This window comes from Rhipicephalus microplus, chromosome 6 (assembly GCF_043290135.1).
Source record: "Rhipicephalus microplus isolate Deutch F79 chromosome 6, USDA_Rmic, whole genome shotgun sequence".
Classification (NCBI taxonomy): Eukaryota; Metazoa; Arthropoda; class Arachnida; order Ixodida; family Ixodidae; genus Rhipicephalus; species Rhipicephalus microplus.
The window spans coordinates 76,412,450-76,437,061 of record NC_134705.1 but is presented as its reverse complement, the minus strand read 5'-3'; the positions used below and the strand labels follow the sequence as shown (position 1 = coordinate 76,437,061).

At 47.2% G+C, this 24,612-nt stretch overlaps 1 protein-coding gene across 2 annotated transcripts in view; it reads right to left on the bottom strand.

Annotated features, from left to right (window-relative positions):
- The window catches only part of LOC119167583 (uncharacterized), a 92,625-nt gene that overhangs the window by 39,687 nt on the left and 28,326 nt on the right, over positions 1–24,612 (bottom strand). For both annotated transcript variants that reach the window (XM_075866084.1, XM_075866085.1), the window contains 2 exons: positions 18,506–18,601; positions 9,572–9,682 (listed from right to left, as the gene is read on the bottom strand). In XM_075866084.1, the coding sequence (XP_075722199.1) occupies positions 9,572–9,682; positions 18,506–18,601 (207 nt within the window). The remainder of the gene's footprint in view (positions 1–9,571; positions 9,683–18,505; positions 18,602–24,612) is intronic.

Below are 24,612 nucleotides of genomic sequence, written 5' to 3'. Positions count from 1 at the left end.
ACTTGTATCAATCAGCTCCTCTTAGTTGGCGGATGCTGCCTGCTCGGCAGGCACGTTTGCAGATCTTTTCGACCTTACAATGCCGCGATGTCCGACAGACTCGGAAGTCTGCTGGGCCTGTTTGGCAGAGGGCAGTGTAGTAGAGGCCTCTTCAGCCGGGGCGCTGATGACGCCACCGCGGTCCCACTCTTTGTAATGGTCGCAGGCGCGGAAAGTTGTGGTACAGTGCTCCTACGCGCCACATCGGTGAAGGATAAGACGGGCTGTGCAGTGAAAAACGTTTACTAGCCTCTTGGAAGGACAAATTGAATCTGATCTTTAGTTCTACCAATCCTTGCTGTTTTTTTTCTACGAGGGGCATGATCGTGAGTAGGTGGGGTGGTCTTCTTCTGAATTCGCACAAAAGAGCTCAGAGGTGCAGCTGTCATTCGAATGTTCTTTGGATGCATATTTTGCACATGTGTCTTGTCCTCTGCAACTTCTCGACCTATGTGCAAAGTGCTGACACTTGTGAAATTTGTGGTAATTTAGAATATATGGCCAAACACGAAGATTGAAATAGCTAGTTTACATGAATTCCGGTCGCTTGCTAGTCTCAAAATTGTAATGTGCTTACTGAAATCTGTTTGTTATGTCACCTTATCATTATTTTTTACATATATGCATGCCTCTGTCTGCCAGCCTCCCATTAGTCAACTTACAGTTATGTTGTGCCGGTCATGTGCATAGATGCCCATGCACGGTATACATGAACGTTTGGGTACACGTACACTAGAATGTCTTCAAATGCTATAGGTGTGCAGCGCCTGTCATACGACTCATATTGGGGCTTGTCATGAACTTCGAGAAGGAGATCGCTGCTTCCCGTCTTTGTTACTTTATAACTTCAGCCAATGGCTTCTCTGAGGAACTTAGGTACGAGAAATGTTTGAATTCTGTAGACCTTTTTTTCATGTTGGCTGCCTTGGCTGTAAAAAAGCTATCTTGGTTGGACAAAAGTGAAGTTCTGGTCGGAGTGTCACGTATTCAGGCGGCGATCAGCTACCGCAGAAAAAGTGCCTGCTATGAGAGAGATTAGGTTCGGTTGCGATGGTGGCCACCCGGCAATGAGTCTGTAACACTTTGAGACGCAATTTCGATAACACAGCGCGATTTATTTCGCTATCGTTCCAACTACCTCTTCTTCCTTTTCTGGAGACTACCCACTGCCATTTCATGTCCCAAGTTTGTTATGGCAGAAGGAGAATAAAAGTACGCCACAGATGCGCCCCCCTGTAGACAAGTGGCCATGGGCACTTGAAAAAAATAAATCAGACGGAGTTTGTCAAAACGGGCACTGGCTTAATCATTTTAATGCTGGTTGTGTCTTTGTACCCACTACGCAGCATTTTAAAATGGTGTTCAGAACGTTTCATGAATGGGAAAAGCCCTTCATAGCGACATTGAAGAGCACGGCGAGACGCATCAACACAAACAAAAACATGTGAAGATGCCTGTAGGTTTTCCGGCTGAAAAACATTGTTCTTAGGGTGCGCTGAAGTAGGTGATAGGCGCAAGCATTGCATGAAGTTCCGCAGACGCTGGATGATAAAGAGATGGATCTGAAACTTTCTGCGTATAAATGGGGCAGACTAGGTCACCAGGCAAATGAAGTGAGCAGTCATGAACCATCTCGGTTACAGAACAGGCAGGTTCTGGCCGAAGTGTTGAACGAAGGTCGAGAAACACGATGGGGAGGTGTGATACCCAATCTTCGGCGTGGGGCTGTGAGGTGAGTGCTGCTTTTAGATGAAGATGGAGTCTCTCTACAATGCCATTTGATGCTGGGTGATACTCAGTTGTGCGAAAGCGCGAACATCCCAGTATAGATGTGACAGAGGTGAAAAGCGCTGACTCAAACAGTCTGCCGCGATCAGTACTGACCGTTGATGGTGTATACATCAAAACAGCTAACCCATGCAGGTGGCAAGAGAGGTACGAGCAACTGTTTCTGCCGTGGTGTCAGGCATTCGAGCTGCTTCAGGTCACCTAGTGTACCTGTGAATACACGGCATGGAAGTAAAGGCCCAACAATGTCTAAATAAATGGTGTTGAAACGTGCATCAGGGAGAGGAAATTTTCCCAAAGGAGGCTAGGTGTGCCGTTGTACTTTCCTACGCTCACACACTGTGCAAGTGCGAACCCAGTAACAAATGTTAGCGCGTATGCATGGCGAGACGTAGTGTTTAGTGACCAGGTCTTGCATAGCCCTTACGCCTTACGGATCCCCCTTATGGATCAGAGTCGTGGAAGCACATCGCCTAATGTCTGCCCTTCTGCGAGCGAAGACAATGAAAGGTCGGTGGTGCTGGTCATGGCATTGATGATATTATGACTAAGAACATCTGGTGCACTGTTAAAGCTGCCTTTTACATAACGTACGTCTGTTGTGGATTCGGATATGAAAGCAAGGTGTCGAACCTCTTCCGGAGTCTGCCTGGCACTGCAGGAACATGAAGCCGAAACAAGTGGCTTGTGGTTCGTAAGAATGGCAAATTGTCGCCCTTCAAGGAGGTACCTGAAATGCTTCACCGCAAGATGGGCCGCGAGAAGCTCCCACCCGAAAGTACTGTATTGACGCTCAGTATCGCGTACCTTGCGGGAAAAGAAGAAAATTGGAACCGACGCTTCATTGATTCATTGATGAAGAGCAGCTCCAACTGCTTCTGAAGAAGCGTCTACCATGAGGCTAGTGGGAGCAGTTGGTGATGGATGGTGCAGGAGGGTGGCCGGGGTGAGTTTGGTCTTTACGGCGGCAAAAGCTTTGTAGCGGCGAGAGAAGAGAGACGTGAGATGACGTCGAAGGCGGCCGATGGGGCCGTGCCGATCTCGCCACTTTATTCCAGGCCTGAAGCGGAGCCACGTCTGCTACCAGCGTCCGCCATGCCAGGCGTGTCAGCTCGTTCTAGTTCTCGCGCTGCTCGAGCTCGCATCAGCTGCGCGAGAGGCGCGGCGCGGTGATGAAGAAATGATGATGGTGATGATGGCGCTACAGGGCTCCCCCCCCTTAGCGCTTTGCGCGATTTGAAGGCATGTGAAAAAGAAAAAGAGCGACAAATGGTATATACATGAACGGCAATCCATAAAGTGTTCATTTGGCCAGTCCAGGTTGTCAACGTTTATGCGCCATCAGTAGGCAGTGTGTCTCCGGTGGGTGACTCTGGGAGAAGCGCAAGGGACGAAGAAGGAAGTGCCGGGTCGCTGTATTCATAGACACGTCCATCCCACAATTACGCGGCGGGACCATTCGAATGCGCACCCGCCGTTTCGAGTAGACGCGGCTGACAAACGCGCCCACAGCTGGAACTGTGGACAGGCGCTGAAGAGCTCACGCCGGCAATGTGGGCGAAATAGTGTGAAGGATCGGAACGCACCCATGATGACCGAGCACTGAAGTTTCACAGCCACATCGGGGTCTCGGATAGCGCACAGGATGCCGAGCATGCTGTCGACAAGGAGTTGCGTCGCGGTCGTGCTGGTGCGGACGTCTCTATCGATGAAACACCGGCCTCCGCGTAGCACTGCGACCGGCATGCCGGGGCGTGTGGCCGAGTCGACGGATGCGGAAACGCCGTGCATTGCGGCTAGTCATGTGCACGGCAAGTGGTTGGCCCTTGCGTCAGGAAAGCCTCGTAGGTTTTTGCGCCATCTTGAAGGCCAAGGCATCAACACATGACTGTTCAGCAAGAGGCTTGAAAAAGGGCCTCTCTGTATTATGCCGAACGTGATGATTTCATTGGCATACTCTCAGGGGCGGCAGATATGCAGTTGGACGGCACGTCGTCGCTGTTGTTACCAACGAGCCTGTGTGGCGGACTGCATCCGGCGCCAAATGCTCTGGGGAATAGTTGTAAAGCTCAGAAGACGTGAGCTTTGATGGAGGATCGGGTGGGACACCTGAAAGACCATCGGTTCTCCGCGCATGAGGGTTGGTGTGCAGGTCTGCATGATCGATGACAACCTCTACAGCACGTGTGGCATATGTAGTCTGCAGTGCCATAGGCGTGCCAGGTACGTCGTCCTCAGCTGCGTCAGTCATAGTCGCAGCCTCTCGGAAGTTTGGCTGTGGTTGACGGCTTATGACTTTAACTTCGGCTGCGGGAGACTGCGGGGCTGAAGATGGTCGCTGCTGGCAGGATGGCAGGATACAGAGAGCGTCGAGGTGGGTGGGGAGGCGCCTTCGGACATCGTCGACGCTGAAGTCTCCGCGACCAAGGGGCGAATAGTGAGCGTGAGGTTATCCGTAGTCTTGGCAGACTCCGGAGCATGCGGCGATGAAGCCGTCGTGGAGTCTGACATGTCTGAGAAATCGTGGTCTGTGTAGGCCGGAGAAGACATGCGGGTGGCGAGAGTGCCCGAAGGACAATTGGCCGAGGACTTCGAAAAAATGCACCTCGTGGCGACCCGGTCGTTGGCTACAGGAACGTATTGAAGAAGCTCGTCGGATTTCGTGGCTGACTGGTCGCGTGCAGCATGAATGTTCTGAACCTCGTCGGATGGGCATTCGTACGCGGGACTCGCGTTGATAGTGGCCGGACGAGATGCTGTAGGAGACGTAGTCGGGGAAGTTAGGTCCCGGTCAGTGAAGACTTTCGGGCCGGAGGGTACCGCACGCTGCGACGCAGACGAAACCTGTAAGTTGCGGGTGAACGGCAGCGGGTGGTAGGTGAGGCCATATCTGGCAAGCACCGCCGAGCAGAGGTCATCGTAAGGCTGCTGGCTGGAGGTTGAAGTGCCAGAGAGATGACGCAACTCTACCGGAAGGGCGTCTTGAAGAATCGCGTGCATCAGTGGCTGGTCCGTGACGCCATTCAACGCCAGAACGGCATCGAGCTGCATGAATCATACCTTGGGGTAGGTCGATTGGAACGGCGGCACTGGCGGGCAGAGTTGCGGGAACATGGCCGCGGGCCACTCGGCGAAGGGCGTGTTCTCCGGGTCACCAATGTAGCGGCGAGAGAAGAGAGACGTGAGATGACGTCGAAGGCGGCCGACGGGGCTGTGCCAATCTCGGCACTTTATTCCAAGCCTGAAGCGGAGCCACGTCGGCTACCAGCGTCCGCCACGCCAGGCGTGTCGGCTCGTTCTAGTTCTCGCGCAGCTCGACCTCGCATCAGCTGTGCTAGAGGCGCGGCGCGGTGATGAAGAAATGATGATGGTGATGATGGCGCTACAGCTTGATCCGTGACCATGTCTGAGAGAAGTGTGGCTGACTCAGCTTTAGAAGTCAGGAGTAGTGCTTCCAGAGGCTGCAATAGTATAGAACATGTAGGGATGAAGTGGCGATGAAAATTGGCGAGTCCGAGAAAACGTCGCAGAATGCGTGTGGACGTGGGATGCGGGTAGTCCATGATGGCTTGAACCTTGTCAGGTAGAGGAGTGATGCCATCTTCAGTGATCTGATGTCCGAAGAAAGCTATCTTTGAGACTCTAAACTGACACTTGCCGACATTAATTTTCATGTCGCAATCACGCAGTCGAGTAAGAAGCTCACGGAGATGTGCCTTGTGCGTTTCAGCGTTCTTGCTGGGATCCAGAAGATCGTTTATATTGGCGAAACAAAGCGGCAAGCCTCCTGTGACTTCGTTTATAAAACGCTGAAATGTCTGAGCTGTGTTTTTGAAACCGAAAGGCATTCGCAAATACTCATAAAGTCATAATGGGGTAATTATTGCAGTTTTGGGAATGTCGGAAGGCTCAACGGGAATCTGATGATAAACTTTCACTATATCCATCTTTAAGTATACTGTTGTACCGGTCAAGAAGGCAGCTGTTGCAGTATTGAATAATGGGTAACGGGTATCGATCGGGAAGGGTGACTGCATTGAGAGCCCGCCTTACGTAGAAACGCTTGTACCGTGTTAACTGCATCTTGCAGTTTTCCTTCGATGTTTGTGCCATTGCCTCCGTGCTCCAGAATGTAATGTCATCGGCGTAGAAGGCATGCCTGATGCCAGCGATTTGAGAAAGTTGTCGCGAAAGTTGCTGCATGGATAGATTGCATAGGAGTGGAGATATATAGCCCCTTGGGGTGTGCCTCTCGGCCTTAGGTTGAATTGCTGTGAGCGCCAAATACAAGGCACGTAAAGACATTTTCTCCGAAATCAACCTTCATGTGGCTGACAGTTCACACATTCCAATGGTAGGGCAGGTACGAATTTGGGGCATGATTATACAAACCAATGGTAGTAACGCCGCCAGCGTGAGACGCATCTCAAAAAAGCTGAAGCAATGGCAAAACTCATCAATAGAGTGGCCAACAAACGTGATGGACTGTCTGAGGAGAATATCCGAAGACTTTTCCATCCGTTTTTTATGAGTCACATTAACTACGTAGCCCCTGCCCACCTTTTGCAAAAAAGAGACGAGAACCGTATGGATGTAATCATTCGTTGTTGTGTTAAACAGGTCCTTGGTTACCAAGAAACACACGAACGCTAAAGCTCAATGAGCTAGATATGCACAGCCCCTTCAACGAAATTGTAGAAGCAAAGAAATTTTCCCAGCTTGCAAGGCTTTCTTCCACAGAGGCTTACGATGATTATTGGCACACAATGGGCTCAATTCTCCTGTTACCCAACAACGGCAGTGCCAGATCACCGAGGAGTTACGAGCTGAATTCACAGTATCCCCGATACCCCGAAGCATGCTCCCCACGCATAATGTGGGGAGAAGGCAGACACGGGCACGACCGCTACTCAGTGCTGCCACTGCTATGGAAGATCACGTGGCCTTCGTAGATGCAGCGCAGAACGGAAACTCGGATCATTTTGTGTCGGTTGTCACCACACTCAAAGGCGAGCATTTCTCGTTACTGACTTCGCTAGACGCGAACGCCGATAGTGCTGAGCAGGTTGTGGTAGCACTAGTTCTCGCTATCACCAAGCGCACAGCTATTTACACAGACTCGCGAGCAACCACGAGTCTTCATGATGGCTTCGGCATGCCATGAAGCTACTCGAGTTCTCTGTGGTGCTATTTTTACAGGCAAAAAGCACATTATCTGGTTCCCGACACACGTTGGCCGACACGTCCATAGAACCATCCTTAATGCCAATGAGTTGGCGCACTCCCGGGCACGAGGTCTAACATTCCACGCCAAAATGAACCACTTGGAGGGAGAGGACACGCTTTGGTTTTACCGATATCCACTGCTAACTTTTGAAGAAACTTGTAAGAACTATCACTTGGAGCAGCGGAGGTTCCCCCTCCCGCATCCAACTTTAAACAGAGCTCCGTCTATCACGTTACGTCAACTGCAGACTGAGGCATACGTTTCTCCCCCGAATTGCTCTAAATATATGGACGGTATACAGCCAGGCAGCCCTCGCTGTGAAAACCCGCGTTGCACTTTGCAACACATGCTTTGGTAATGTCTTGCCTTGCTCGAGAGCTCCGGTTCTCCCTCAATGGAGGAGGACTTGTGATCTCTTCTCACATGTAGGAAAAAGAAGACCAGCTAGGGGTGATCCAGAGAGCCCATGACATGGCCGAGGAGATGCATCTCCCCGTTCTGTCATGGGTGCGGCCCGCCGATGTCGCCCCCAAGGGGGAGTGAGCGTCGTTTCCAAATCAAATAAAGTTCTTTGCCTGCCTGCCTGATAGCCCGATAATCACCACAAGGCTGCCAGTCATTGTTCTTCTTGGGAACCATGGGTTGCGCCGACGACCACGAGCTTAATGACGCACGGATGATCTGCAGCTGTAACATATGCTCGGATTTGTTGCGAGCGATTTGAAGTTTATCAGGGCCAAGTCGGCCAAACCGACAGTGGACACGTTTGCCTGTGGTAACGAGGCAGTGGGTCACAGTGTGCTTGGGGGTCTTGTTCATTAGAGACTTCGTAGTAATCTCCGGAAACGCGATGAGTGGAACAGTGTATGGTGACGTAGACGATTTATGAAATTGCATGGTGTTAGGTGCCGTCGCACGGGACAGAAAACTATTGACCGATAAACCGGATAGCTATTCGCCGGGCGACAGTGGTTCATATCCACGAGCACATGAAAATGCCTTAAAAAATTGGTACCGAAGATTGCGTAGCGTACGTCTGCTATCCAAAATAACTTCTGTAGTCTCTTCTTGAGACCTAGATCAAGGGTCAGATACTTTTGTCTATAGGTTGCAATCAGAGAAGAATTAATCGCTCGTAAAGAAGTTGACTTCTCGTGGATACGCCGGTCAGTTTAGGAAGCTGGGACTATATAACCCTTATTATTTCGTGTCACACCTTTTTTGTGCTACTTGGCTGCTTGCGCAGACACCCCTTCGAGGAGCTAGTGCATATTTACGAATGTTTTTCAATGCTTCGATTCAGAATAACGCGCATCAATTGCCTGCCACAAATGGCATAAAGCAACCAAACAAACATCATAAATATATCAAAGTGAATATTGTCATTAGTTATACTTCATGTAGCGTGGAAGTTCCTCTACTTGCACCTAAAAGGACAAAGCTATCGATAACTACAGCCAATCACGTACTGCATGCTCTCACAGTTCATTTCTATTCATTTTCAAAGTAACTATTGTTATCTATTTAGTGATCATAACTGCCTACTTACAAACTTCTATGCATGCGTCACAGATTAGCATTGTTTCAAGCTTTCAACTTCAGAGCTAATAAACTAAATTGTACAGGTAGTTAAAACGTAACGCTTGGCCCTTCTTTTTGAAACCAAAATATGAAGTTGATCTTATAATTTTGTAGCTGTGGGAGCGTCGTGCGGCACTCAATGTTAAGCTGACGTACCTTTTCTCTTAAAAATCACCAAACTCTCGCTTTTAAAACACCCTCTGCAAGTGATTAGCATCCCACAGGCCCGCAATCATCTTTGAACACAGTTTCGAAATGCTGCTTATCGGTAGTCGTGGCTTCCGAAAACACACGTACCAAATGTTGTCGCGCAACACATTACCTTGTTTTTATAACAAATTCTAAAATTCAGCTAAAATCAATTTCTCTTCTCGCGTCAAACTATCCTATGTAACGAAACATGATTGCGTAATAGCCCCAAGTTTTATGCCGTTGGCTGATTTGAGCATTACGTACTTACCAGTTACTAGAACCGCCCCGGGAGGCTATGTCGTGTCTGACCGTACACGCGCGATCACACTGAAAAGCCTCTCGTGTGAAGAACAAAAAAGACATAAGTGCTCAAGCTCAAGGAGTGCGCGTATTCCTCTCTGCTTAGCTTCCAGTGCTTTCGCCGGGATTAGACAAGACAGAAAGCAATTACAGCGCGCGACGAATCTTTGTAACTTCACTCGTACTGGACCTGTTGTAAAAGTTTTTGCGGTGGTGAATTTTGAGGCAGGAAGCTCCATTAGTGAGCTAATGGCTCACTGAACAAGTGTTTCATAGCCCCTTTATTATGAGGTGGTTGTGACTCGAAATGATAAATGTGCGAGTGGCAATGAAGGTAGCTTCAGAAAAAAACATGAAGCTGAATTCTTCAGGCAATTGGGCCCTACATGCAGTGAAAAATTTTCTTAAGTTCACAACACCGGAGAAAACATTAAACGCACTTACCGCATGAGCATATGCATTGATCTTCCGTGGGGCTTTTATGGCAGGCCAGTGTTGTGTCACCCTGGCATTGAAACCAACAGGAAAATCTTGAAGAACTACAATCCAAGTCACCTGCGTTGATATGAACAGAAAGCAAAAAAAGAATCAGTGTAAATTGAGTAACCACTGACTAGGTCCACAGTATTACGTACGCTTCCGCATGTGCATGTTAAGCAGACATGAGTGCAAGCATTTCAAACTAAGCGTGCAGTAATGTTCCCACAGTGACATGCAAACGCGTTGTGGCAAGCAAATTACGTGAGGAACCATCGAGACTACAGGGCTTGGCCCACTCACCACTAGGTGCCGGCTCTGTGCCACATTGAGGTGAATCTTGGGTGTTACTGCAACTCATAATAATGAGCAAGGCGACTATCTCTTTTCTGCAGACAGCGATCGCAGGTCTTTTAGAAAAAAACCCAAAGCCGAGCTTGAACTACAAATTCTAAAGGGAGAGAGATAGAAAGAGAAAAGGGAAGGCCGGGAGAATAACCAGATATTGACATCTGGTTTGCTCCCCAGCACTACAAGTGGGGAAATAGGGGCAAGAAAGAGGGTGTAGAGAGATAGAGAGGGAAAAAAGGGCTCGTGGACTCAGGAGAAAACAAAAACGCACACAGAAAGGGCATTTTAGCTAAGACCATTCAGAAAGGCCGCTTGATCGCAAAAAGCGCAGTAGCCTTGTAGGGCCTTCTTCGACGTCACATTCTGTCGATTTTGTAAAATCCATTCCTCCAACAAAGGTTGATTATCTAATTTGCTGAGTTTCTTGCGAAGGCATAGTCGCTGTCTACTGTGCTCAAGCAGTCACAAAATATATGCCGGATAGTTTCTTCGTTGCCACAGTGGTAACAGGCTTCGGTGTCAGCCATCCCAATGCAAAAAGTGTAGGTGTGGTAAAGGCAACGCCCAACCACAGCCTACACTAAACGGTCTCGTCTGCTGGGCGAAATTTCGACGGGAGTTCAAGACTTATAGGAGCACTGACATCAAATTTACTCACGCCAAGATTTTCGCATCAGCGGGTAGCTATAGACCTCGTAGCAGCGATTCACGACCTAAAACGTAACTGAGAGATGAATAACAATCACTTTTATTGATTTATATTACTGGGATCTAGCACTATTGAAAAACAGCCGGTAATTCCGCCATTTTTAGCGCTGGGAGCGCCAGCAGTAGCGCTACCTCGTGGTCACCTCGAGATCACGCCACAGCTGACCACTTCTCCACAGAAAAGAGTGACGTGAGGCTCAGCTGCTCCGCAAAGATTTAATCTGTAGGCGGACACATTCAGTCATGCCTTGTCACTTGCATTGCTGTCGACTCGGGTTCAATACGGTAGTCTGGGACAAGGAATCCCCGTGATTCGCGACGTCGCGAATTATTTTTCCTTCGAACGACCTTTTGCAAAACAGTGATTCTGAAATGGACGCCATTTCAAGCAGCACAGCAGAGGTGCCCGAGGATGCATGCTTTAGCCATGTTCGCTCGTGTGACTCAGTTAGCTATATTGGTGTGTTTTGTCGTGCAAAGCATTCTGGTATACGCACAGGGGTCACTGAAATATAGCTACCACGAATGAGCACCAGCGGAGAAATTGAATACGTTTCCTGCTTGTCAGGTTCTTTTTTGCGCCTAACAGATAGCCCCATCTATCCAGCTTCTCGAAGTTAACACGATGTTACCACTTTTACGTGGACGCAAAGTGTACAGATCAACAAAACTTCAACGATACCTGCGCGTTACTTGTTAGCGATGATATATGACTACACGCTCTTCCACGTTTGACAGCTTGCGGTCGTGTTGATGTGTAACACATACGTGATTTGAAAACACAACCTGATTGCGCTTTTTCCGTGCTTTAAACTAGACGACTGCAACTCAACTGCAACTCACAACGATTCCTCGACATGCTGATCAACAAGCACACGTTTATCACGCTCTTTTTTTCGATATTCTTTTAAAGGTGGTTTCATATTGATAATTTCACGTAATCATTCAAACCAGTGTGATGAAGATCAGACGCGACGAGCCACGGCCGGGATAGACTGCACCTTCGAGCGCTAGCCCGGCCGTAGACGAGCGAGTGCGTTTCGGCACTTCAGCGCCAGTCGGCGCCACGATAAGAACACTCGGATCGTACACAACATCGCTACTAGGGCATCGACACTCAGGATTGTAATTGTGGAATGTATCACACCGAACACGTAGCACTAGTGTCGATGTCACAGGGCCGCCTATTTTTTGTTCTTTCTCCTTAGCTTTTCTACGCTGTTTGACATCGAATTAAAACAACTTCCACGCGACGGATGCCGTTCAAATTCGGCCAAGAAGACCTATGCATACCAAGCTATCGAATGATGGGCACATCTCGATCTTGAAATTTGATGTCAGTGCCCCTTTGAGGTAGGATCAAGCGGGCACTGTCGGGCGTGCTGGAAGTTCGGCTGATTTCATTGTTACTAAGGAACAAGAGGGGTATCAAGGTTGCTCTTTCAATGCAGCGACTAACCTGCCAGAACTATTCCTCCCTTTAGGGTGTAAATGCGAAGTTACTCTCCCCCTCCTCAAGGGAACAACAGTTAATTTTGGCGCCAAAGAAGCATCACTTTTCGTTCGATTCTGTCGGCATTTGGAAGCTTCAACAGGCATGGGATTAGATATACTGTCGATATAAAAGCATAGAACTTAGAAGTAGCTTTCAGAAAATTTGCTGGCACACGGGACGTCAGCATGCCCATGCACATTCTACTACACAATGCCATGCTACGGCACCGTCTGGAAGGAAACTGGTCTATGTACGCACTACCGATGGATCTCTTTTAACGCGATAGCGTTAGAGAGCTCGTGTCCCAGAAATTCCGCCGTCGGCATCAGTTGTGAGCAAAAAACGGCAGTGAGAGAAAAGTTGAAAAAAAGCAAATAAAATGAAGAATAAAACTTGGTCCCATTGAGGATTGCACCCGAGCTGTTCGCATGGCAAGCAGGTGTCCTACCACAAAGGCACGATGTTACTTGCAGTCACTTCGGGAAAAAGCACTACATGAATACCATGTAGTGGAAGGAGTCTTCTCAACGGATTTTTTGACAGGTGTATCGACGAAAACGAGCCCCTTCGGCGATTTGTAGGCGCATTTCGGAGGCCATCAAACTACGTTGGAAAAGGCCGGGATAGGGCATCTATCACCGCTAAAAACACCCAGAAAGATGATAGCAGCTCTAAAAATGGACAACCATGTCCATCTAGCAGAAAACACATCACGCCTTTGCTGAAGCGTTGATCAAACAAACAGCAAACGCTAGACATTGTGCTGCCATCTGTGAGGCATTGTGAGACTCTTTAAGGTCTTACAAAAAGAGAACGCACGGCGAGTATCCTGGAGGCTATGTTGGTTTAGATCTAAAACCTGTATGTACCATGCACCCGCGCGCGCGCGCGTGTGTGTGTCTCTCTGAGTACCATCAAACGCTCGCGCTTGCCCACGCGCGTTTGTGTGCGTGTGTGTAGCAAAACGTAATATTAAGTATGCACTTAACAGTTGAAGGGCGCACTAGAGGCCGGATTTTGCTATCGCGTTCAAATCTTAAAGAAAAAGCGTAAGGGCTCCCAATTTTTCGCACACGGTGTGAACATTTCTGCAGAGCCTACAAAAAAGCAGGAAGGAGGGTGCTTCTCTCTCCAAGACAGGAAAGCACCCTTCTTGCCGTGCCGTGTGCAAAGCTTGTCCGTCAAGAAAGCGAAGCGCCCGTTTCGGGGTAGCTATTCTGGTGTGTGGGAGTCCAAACCTGACTTCACCGATTCTGCAAAGCGTTTAAGCTGGCATCTTCTGACTCAAGTGGCGTTAACATCGATTGACTGGCTGATACAACCAGCGTCACAGCCAGCGAGTGAGCCAGCCTGATGCAAATAAAGGCACCTCTTGCGGTGCGTCTTACCCAACACACGGGAAACCCCTTCCCCCACGGGTCCATTTCCAGCCAGTGACCACTGTCGTTTCTGATCGGAGGCTTCGATTTACTGGCTGATGCAAGAGATCCCCAGGGCCTATAAAAGAACGAAGTGGCACGACGAGATAGAGAGCAAGCGAATAAATCCCGGCTGATCGTTGCACCTCGGTGCGAGGTCCATAAGCTGTTGGCCCCAGTGCCCTTGTAATTTCCCTTGTAATTTTTTCCTTGAAAATTTAGTAGGTCTCTAGTGATGATTTTGTAAGCATTCCCATCTTCCATATGTCCCTCTCTGTTTCTCTCACCTTCTGTTTAACCAATTTTTCAATTTGGCTTGGTTTCCTGCAGTTGTCTAATTACTTGCTTGAAAGTTTTTGAGTTCACTTCCTCCATTTAGTATCAACAAGCTTCATGTACAAGTAGCTGAAAACTTTTCTCGCCTAACGCTACTGTCCCATTTTTCTCAATCGCCCCTCAATTCTATCTTGCTGCTAGCTTCCCTGCACTAAACGATGTCCATCCCATGTCACCCTGTACCCCCTGATCTGGGGTATTCCCGTGTGCTCCCAAAGCCAGTGTACCGATGCCACGTTCTTGATTTCCAATCTTGCTTGAACTTCTTATTTCAAGCATAAGATCACATTGCCGAACGTCAAACCCGTGACCATGACAACCTTCCCAAATCCCTCTCACAACGTTATACCTATTGTAGTTCCACAGTGCTCAATTTTCTATTACAGCTACATTCCTGGTGTAAGTCATTACGTATCTTTCGTGCTTCGTTAAATACTCAGCCCCGTTATTTATCCATACGTTCAAATATTTTGTATTTATCCACTATTGCTAGCGTGTTTCTATGCTCACGGCCTTTTTTATCATTTAAAATGATGATTGCCGATTTTTGTTCCTGCTAAACTTCAAACTTAGCCTATCTCCCTCATTATCACAGATGTCTATCTATCCCTGCAGATCTTTCTTGTTGTTAGCTATTATTACTATATCATCTGCATACATCAGTGCTCATAATGACTGTTCAATGTGTTTTCCTTGCTTGGCAAAAGAGAGGCTCAAGCCGAGTCGACTCCCCTCTAAATTCGCTTCTTTTCTCCCTGGAGGTGCAGCATGAAAAACAAAGGTGACAAGGGCGGACCAGAATTCGAAAAGTGCACTGTTGTCGCAAAACACCGTCAGCAGCTAACAGGTGAAAATTTTGAGGCCAATCAAATGCAAATGCTGAGTGATCTATGTATCAGCATGCCTTCGGTTGCACTCGCCAAAATAGAAATCGAGTATCTGGCGTTGACGCAATAGATTGTGAGTTTGTGCTGAGATGTTGTTGTACCCACTTGAGGAGTTATTGATTGTCTGTCTGTGACTCAATAAGTTGTGCGGTTGGGCTGCGAATTGCTGCTTTTCATCACGAGTATAAGTTTTCTGCGTTTCGCTAATAAAGTTTTACTTGAAGTCAGCGCTTTTTTCTGTCCTCTCTTCTTCCGTAGTTACGCAGTAACTACTCGCAGTCTTGCGCCGTGCGCTGTACAAATATGATTCCGTTTGAAAAGATGGTGTGAATTTCATTGGAATGCGGGGCTAGCAGTGAGAGCGTCTGCAGCGTCGAGCCACGTCGAAGCCGGGCTATTCCGTTCTAGTTGTTCGCATACCACGAGGTACGCAGCTCTCTTCTTTTTTGCCGCTTCTACCGTGGAGCTACATAGGACCCTCTTCTAGCGTGTAGCGTGATTGACAAAAATATATGCAAAAGAGAAACTCAACGAGCCGATACTATGTACATGTACAACAGTCCAATAACAAGCCCGAAGAGAGTTTGGGTCAGCTGACCGGCGAAATCGAATGCGCGGGGCGTCGAGCCAGATAATCGGGAATAGGAAGGCGTAATCCGCGTACCGCGTAGAACCCCACGGTCAGATGCGCGCTTCCAGTGTGAGGACGGGGACTTAAGTACCATGGATTCAATTTTGCCTACAGATGACTTCTGCCACTGCGCTGAGGGCACTGCCTTGAGTTGCCTGGGCCTAGGTATTCAGCGTGACCAAACTCTGCGAGGACCCTTCATAGCAGTTCGCGCCAGCTCAGGCCTGTAGATCTTTTCTGTAGGCCTGATCTGGTGCTACAGCCGATCAGTAGGCAGTGCCATGGACTCACACGATGCTGACGACAGCGTTGGAAGGACCGGGGCAGGTCTCGCTACAGCTGGAACGGAGAAGCCAATAAAACCGGTCCAGAGATAGAAGCCGATTGACAGGTTATTGTTCTGACCGGTGAATAGGCACGTTCGAGACGGTCCAGGATCCGCGTCTGTTTCGTGTAAAGAGTGCCGATCACTGCCACCGAACTGATTAGTGCTGCCCTCTCAGGAGTCAGTTAGCAAGTTTGTAGGCTTCGAAGTGTAGTGGTGAGAGGAATTACATCATGTCGCCGTACCAAGCGACTTGACATCGTCGACAGGCTAGCGCCGCAGCTCCTTGTTGGGGGAAACGCCCTCGTAGTCTTGACGGCGGGTGGTAGGGCCCGAATCTCAAACCTACAGCCCGTTTTTGTGTGGAAGATGGTCGGGATAGATGGCGATGTCTCAGGAATCTGTGGGCAAGTGCCATGCGAGACGTTCTCTGCAATAGATTTGAGTCATGCGGAATTGTAGCCAGCAACGAGCCTGCGTTGTCACAGCTGCCACGGGTTTTCAACTAGGGGAAACACGCATGGACGGCCTGTGTGCACTCCGGAATCGCATGATATGCTGTTAGAGGGTCAATGGAAAGATAGACGCTGCATTTCTCTAAAGGCAAAACAGATTAGCGTCAATGAACCGATGAACTGCGGCTTCCTCACTGTGTTGTGTGGGCTTGAGATGGTAGGCGCTTGAGGCGCACCGTGAGGTATAGACTCGGTTGAGATGGTCGGTGAGGACAGGTAACGTAATGTACAGTATGCTTTAGGTCCTGTGAGGGCTTTGGCTTGCGCCGTAAAAGTGGAGAATGGCTTGAGTAGATTGTCGTAGGGGCACCGGCCTGTCGAGACATTTGGGAGCATTTGAGGCAAGTTGTAAAAACGTACTGAAGCACTTCAAGCATAAATTACGGGAGCCAGATGTTGTTGAGCTCTAGTGCCACCTCGAGTTTCACGAAGCATCACTGATGAAGACGACGCAGAACAGTGGCATCGACGGGTCCAATTGCGGCTGCCAGACTTTGGTTGCCCCTACTAATATTGCTTAAAGAGCCGCTCGGTAATAGCGGTGACGCGCAGGTAGCTGGTTCTAGCGTCCCTGATCACCAAATGTAGTCCAGAAAGGCGAGATAGTGGCTGATGAGTCCGTGCTGTTGGCACAGCTTTATCAGGACACGGGCGTATAAGCAATAGCTGCATTCACGTATAGCCAGGGGAAGAGCCGGGTTCTTTTCTAGTAACTCACACATTTCGAGTGTACGTGGTTCTCTTCCTTTGCCGCATCTGCCGCATCACTAGAACTTCATAAGCAAAGTGAAGAGCGTCTCTGTAGCCGCCGACAAAGTACTGGTTAGTTTCGACGTCTGCTCTGTCTTGGCAAGTGTTCATCGGCTTAGCTGTCGACTCTTTCGGACAATTGTTTCAAAAGGACACAACTTTGGCGTATAGCGCAGTTTCACGACACTAAGTACTGCACCTAGTTACAGTTTTACCTGCTCAACACTTAGTTCTTGACAAGGATGAATTGTATAGGCCTACTTTTGGTACCGCGATGGGAGCACCTATATTAGTCACAACTGCTAGTATCACAATGGAAGCAATTGAACACAAGGCATTACAAGCATTTCCACCCAAACCCAAGGTCTTTCTCAGATACGTCGACGATTGCTTCTGTGTGAAAAAGAAGAAAGACGTGCAACCTTTTTTAACTGCCCGAACGGCGGCAATCCTTCCATCAAATTACTGTTGAAAAATAGAAACCCAGTCTCCTTCATTTCTTGTACTCAATTGTATAGCGTACTCCCACAGGCGTCCCCTTTACTGTGTACCGAAAGCCAAAGCATTCAAGTAGATACCTCGACCATGAGTCAGTCCATCACGCAGGCGACAAACGCTCAGCAAAGTTCAATGGTTCGGTCTTTTTTTGAATGAGCCATTCGCACCAGCTGCAATGCAACAAGCCTGCTCGAGAGAGTCTGGACCACTGAAAATGAGTTCACCAGCAGTATACACCGCAAGAATTTCATTACGAAATAACTAAACACGCCATACATAACAAAGAGCCAAACAGTCAAGCTGCGCTTAATTCGGCATTTGCGCACCTGCACACAGCGATTCCATACATTCGAGAAGTAAGCAAAGTCCTAGTTCATGTGTTTAAAAAACGCGGTGTGCAGATCGGGCTTCTGCGAGCATGACTTGCTAAATGTGAAAGATTAAATGCCTAGTCAACGCTCTTTTGGTGTGATGTGCAAGATTCCATACGCAGATTGTGAATCGGCTTACGTTGCCGAAAATGAAAATTTTCGCAGATGTCTGAAGCTGCAGAAGAATGATGTCGCCAATTACCACATAGTGGCGTATATACTGACAGAGCACGCCGAGAAAACAAGCCAAAAAATCAGCTGGGACCGAAGCATGATGGCCTCGCAGAATAATTTGACAAGACTCAATATGAAATCACTAATGATGAAAACAAGCACTCACACAATCAATAGATCATCTTCTACGCTAAACCATGTGTACTCTTAAGCAATGCGTCATTCGTTCAACGCTTCGAACCTGCTATTCAGCTGTCATTTTACTGTCAACAACGAATTCGTATTAATAGCGAAAATACACTTTGTTTTGTCCTTAGATTAGCTAGTTACCTGTTTTTTTCAACATATGGACTCCAATATGAGGCATATTTTAAAGCGGTAGATAAGTCAAGTTTACAGCGAGACTTCGTCACAGTTGCTCCTGATTCTAATTATTACTTACGACACTTTTCGTGAACACCTCCATTCTCATCAACCAGACACCATTTTTCTTTTCCTGTGCAATTTTTTTCACCACCTCCTTCGCATGGTTTTTGAGCTGAAGAAAAGCAAAAAAAGAAGCATGCATATCAGTGGATAAGGAAGATCTTTTGGAGGGAACAGAGGCACTGTGAAACTGTACATTCTATAGTGTCGAATAATGTGCAAGTTATGTTGTGAATAACGTGAGTTATAACATCGCACTGAGTCTTGCTTACAAAGCTGCCTGCGGCACATGAACCACTGTTTTCCTGAAGCTGACATCTAATGGTATCACTATGAGTTTTTGTGGTATCCGTGTTTTTGTAAGTAAGGAGGTAAATATCAATTGCTGTAGAACACACACGGTTGGTTATGCAAAAACATTACACCATTGAATTTAACTTCCACATAGAAATCAAAGAAATTTAGGGGACCTAATGGCAGGAAGGGGCCAATGAAACAAACACAAGCAGTGACACTGACGTACGCGTTGTTCATCTGTGTCGCTCCTTATGTTTGTCTCATAGATGCCTTGTCCTCTTCTGTTAGAGCGCACCAAATAACTGAACAAAACGTTCTCCTGGAAAGAAACTTTATGCTTTCTTCTATGCCCATTTTCAGAGCGCCGCTTTCTGGCACCCGTTTCAGCGTTGAGCGGCGTCGACGTCACCAGTGCTGTTGCCGTCTGTGGCGTAAACAATTGACATGAAAAAGTTGCCAAAAGACGTAAAAAATTAAGTGATCAAAAATACCCAGAATTCCCATGATACTGACACTCAAATGAGATGTTAATATGGGCCCTCTGCAGTAAGTTTCGTGCGAATGTATTTGGAAAAACAGAATTCTTAAAAAACCCCCTCTCTGAGGCGCCACTGGCCTGCTCCTAAGGGACTTAATAAAGTTCTTTTTCGGGCTGCCTGCGTCATGCTTCTTACTTCTGTGTGTTGGCTTCCATCTGAAACTTAACTTTTTGTCACTACGGACTGCGGCCCTTTTATTTATTTTTATGACCCCCTTACTTTATATATCGGTTACAACAATCTAACAATTACGGAATTTGAGATTTGTTAAAAGTGCGCTTGATAGTTATAAATGGTCGTACTGTTTAAGATAGAAATTAGACACTTGCGGCTTTTATGTCCTATCTACATAAGTGCTGTGATGCTGTCACCTTGTGCGACAAGAGAAGCAACTACCGACCTGTTCTTGTTATTTTCTTATTTTCAAATGCCACACTTTATGCAAATAAATACGAAGTTGTCACCTGGCTAAGTAGAATGTCGGTAAAAATAAGATGGAGAGTTACTTTGAGTTTCAGTATGTTTCGCACAACAGATAGATGGCATCCCTGTTTCTCTCAATAGATAGACGACAATCCACTGGTGCTGTCCCTGTGTCACACATGACTGTTGGACCAATGTGCCACGGTAGATTGGAACGTTTGTACGATGGACACTTGAGTGCCCGATACAAGCCAGATTCTACCGCCTACATTTAAAAAAACTTTCTTGACGCCCAGATAATAATTAGGGCTGAAAAAGGAGTACTACATGAAAAAAGCCTAAAAAGAGACAAAATCAGAACACTACAGTCGAAATGAGCACATCTGCCCACTGTAAATTCTAATTCTTACACATTGCTGCTACGCCACACTTGAAAAGTGGGAGTTTTTTTTGTATACCCTATTCTGGTTGGCAGTACTTTCAGTATCTTTATAGGAATGCAGATTTTAGTCTCATTATATCCATGACAGGTCAACAAAAATAATGAATTTAATTTTTATGTGCTGCCATGAATCAGAACGTCTAAATGACATGTTTTGCCAGTAAACATATTAGCGTAACGACAAACATCCTCCCGCAATCACATGGACTTGCTAACTGGTTACTTGGACGCATGTAGAAAACATCATGTATCTGAGCTGCTCTCTGAAAGCAAGTTTTTGTCACCCGTTATTCTGTACTTTTATGCCTTCCGCGTACTCTACAGTCTCAGTAGCTCACTCTAACCAAACTGAACTTTAGCTAACCAAACTGAGGCTAAGAGCTGTACTCCATCTGCCGTGATGACTGTCAAGCCGTGGCGTTGCCAGGGGGTGGCAAACTACGCCCGTGCCACCCTCCCCCTCAATTTTTTCGCCATGGCATACAGAGTACAAATTGGCCATTTGCTTTGCGGGCCCTCATTTCAAATGAAAGAGATGCGCCCCCCGAAAAAATATTCTGCCTACGTACATGTTGTGAATATTTCGAACGTTCTATAACAATTAGTTTGTCACTTTTGTGACATGGTTTGGAGCATAACTGACTCAAGCGAAGACATAATATCATATTCGCAACACAGGCATATGAAACATGCAGAAGCTAAAAATGACGACATTCAGCGTCACAGTGGATAATTGCGACCGGTGAACCCCTGCGTTCACTGGTCTAAGAGTCCATATAGAAAAACTAATTACTAGTGTGGTTTATCTTGATTACCACAGAAATACCAGTGTAGTATTGTGTTGCAAATTATAAGTTGTTTCAAAGCAGCTAAATAGCATACATTTGCGACACTCGATCTCACACTGAAAGAAAATCACATGCGCGAGCACTAGACAACAGTATCCCGTACGTACAGACGCGTCCACTGTTAAAGGTAACACCTTAGTGCACTGCCGGTTTATGTTTCGCTATCTTACGAAAGCATAATAGCATATAATTGCATAAAACTACTGGTGGTTAAACGTTTTGACTCCTCTTGACAGACTAGTGATGTTCATCCAGACTGTTTTACTAACTGGTTGCTGTTAGAAGGCAAGCAAGAATATTGGCGTGCATTCGAGTATTCCAGTTAAGCGTGAGCGGTACTGTACGTCTGTCAACTAACTAAACCCAAAAATGGATGTGTAAAACGAAGAGTGGAAAAGCATTTTCAAAGTATTCGATAAGTTTTAAGCTCCGCATGATGAGATGTCATATTCATTCTTAAGTCTACCCAGCGCATCCAGTTTTTTTGTTGTTCTTCAATGTGCCGCCAGTGTTCCCAGTGTGTGCGCAGACATTGTACAGCGTAGCCAGCGCCTCCCAGTGTTCTGTAAGACGTCGCGTCGCGCTCTCCTTTAATGACAGTATTTTTGAGGATACTTCACGGCTGTGGGAACACTCTCCACTCTGTCAAAACGCACTGTTGTTCAGTGGGACACACTATGCAGCGTATCCAGGGCCACCCAGGGTGTTCAAGGGCCCTGAGCACGCAGTTTTTTTTATAGGACTGTACAAGATGAGGTGACAAAAACGGCATAAAAGATACGTCAGCAGTACATTCACTAGTCCCTCGCATGTCAATCATAGTATGAATAACCAGAGAATATAGTAAAAAAAAGAACGTGTAGCCAAAATGACTTTTTGTGTGAAGTTTAGAACAAAGCATGATGCGTCGCTGATCCAAAACGACACTTTGTATGTTCATTCTAATTGAGTGAGAGGAATAAAACTTCTGTAGCTTTGGGCGCGCACCCAAATGATGAGGCGTGGATGTGGAATATGTCCAGTCTAGACTCGAAATATTTCTTCTCGAATAGGGGTTATCAACCTTACCTAAGTCAGAAAAAACGTCAAAATGCCCATAGCAAACCTATTGTGGTAGCTTACAGACATTAGTAAGATGCACCTTCAGGCAAATGTTTGAAAGAACGTGAACTTGGCATGTATCGCTGCGCCCACGTCGTACGTATGTCTTCAGACTTTTTGTGTGCAATAAACGATGAGTAAACGATTCAATTGAAGGACACTGACTCAGTAACTGAACCTGATGTAGCTACTGCATTTGTCCCGGTATGGCTTTATGCACGCTTAAACCGTCTTAGCTTTGTGTGACGGAGCCAATGTGACCACTCCGAAGCTTGTGTTTTAATTAAATTAAGCTTTAATTATATGTTTCTTAGAAAATATGCAGACACTGTTAGGACCCTTAGCCCTAGCCTAGTATGGGTTGAAAACATCAACCTTTGATAAAGGCACTTCGGTAAAGAGCAACAGCATAACATTATGTAAGGTCCAATATAAATAAACTATCCAAACAACAAAGCAGATCAAATAACCACACGAGAAAGTAACCACAAAAAATAGAAGGAGCTTCTATATACAGCCATCAGCACTTTTAACTTGAACGCTCCGACGAGTGGACTCGGCTCGTTTGAACTGAGGTAAACGCCACGAAGCGTTGAGTAGGACATGCTTGCTGCAGTTAAGGATAGATGTAGCACGCGTCGATTTCACTAGAACATTTCAGTTTCCAATCTGCCTGACCGGTGGGTCGAATGCACCTACTTCACATCCCGTTATCGCCACGCTTTGCTCGTGGCTACGTTGTAACGCACCCATGGCGTTCGTTCAAGCACGAAAGGTGCGTAAGCTGTCGCACACAATGGTTCGTTCTCGAGATAAGTATCAGAGGACGAACGCCGGGGGTGCAAGCGATAACATAGCCATGACCGATACGTGGCAAAAACAGGATGCGAAGTGAGTGCATTCGACCCACCGGTCAGGCAGACTGTAAACTGAAATTTACTAGTGAGACCGATTGATTGATATGTGGGGTTTAACGTCCCAAAACCACCATATGATTATGAGAGACGCCGTAGTGGAGGGCTCCGGAAATTTCGACCACCTGGGGTTCTTTAACGTGCACCCAAATCTGAGCACACGGGCCTACAACATTTCCGCCTCCATCGGAAATGCAGCCGCCACAGCCGGGATTCGAACCCGCGACCTGCGGGTCAGCAGCCGAGTACCTTAGCCACTAGACCACCGCGGCGGGGCTACTAGTGAGACCGAAGCGCGCTACATCTATCCTTAAAGGGACACTAAAGTCAACTATGCGGTCGGCGTTTATTGTTGAAATGGTGGTCCATAAACCTCGTGGTGTTACTTTTGTGCCAAGGAAGAGCCTACTTTGAAATAAAATTACGTCTCAGTGGTCCGCATTGGGTTAGCGCCCTTCAAATTTTCCGCCTCAAGAAGTGCGCCGACCGGACCGACTCACGTCACTGTTGCCGTCCACAACGTTGCCTGGCTTTACTGCGCTAGTAGCAGCTGACCGAAGCAGTGGGAGGAACAGCAGCAACAACGGCCATTGATCAATTTCTTGCCATTGGCTTCGAGTTTGCAGACGCTTTCCTTTCAACTGCACCCCACTAGATAGTCCAAACTGTCCTGTGTTACCACGTGATAATGGAATTTTTCAACCACTCACGCAATTTTCAATTGTAACGTCTGGCGGTTTTTTTTTCTATGAATCAAACAGAAACGAACAAGCAGCATTTTTTTGCGTCTCTTGATGCATGGAAGGTTCTTTATTTAGTGCAGTTAGATCGATTACTAGTGATTATTTTCAGGCGGTCCGCCTGACGTCATCGGAATAATTTGGAATATGTCCTACTTCGGCACTTTCCTTCTTGTGCATTTACCTTAATTCCTCGGTAAGCAGGGCACTGTTGATAATAATATTGTCGTTTTAGATGTTGTTATACATTGAGCTTTCAATCTGACGTAAGTTGTTATTCGACTTTAGTGTCCCTTTATCTACAGCAAGCATATCATCTTGAACGCTTGGTGGCGTTGACCTCAGTCCAAGTGAGCTGAGGCCACGCGTTGGAGCGTTCAAGCTAAAGGCACAGACGGCTGTACATTAGTAATGAAACACATGAATTTATCCCCAGCTGAAACGTGGTATAATCTTCACAGGTGAGTCAATAATAATAGTAATATTATTATGACGATTCGGTTGTAACGAGGTTTATTGGTCGTGAACTCGGGAACGAACAAGCGCAACGGACCCGACAAAGAAGCGCACGTTCCAAGAAGATGATGATTGTCAGCCAGAACATATGATGATGATTGACTGCTGTTCAGATGAGGATGAAGCGCATAGTAGATGCCTACACTGATTCCCCCCCCCCCCCGTGGAAGCGGCCAGCCTGGCCGCTGCGGGCGGGTAGTCAAGGTGACGAGGAACGTCGTGTGAAAAGCTTCATGCGGGAAACGTGTACAATTTTGGTGCTGCGGTAACGGTGGTCAGTTGGCACGACAAGAGGCGTCACAC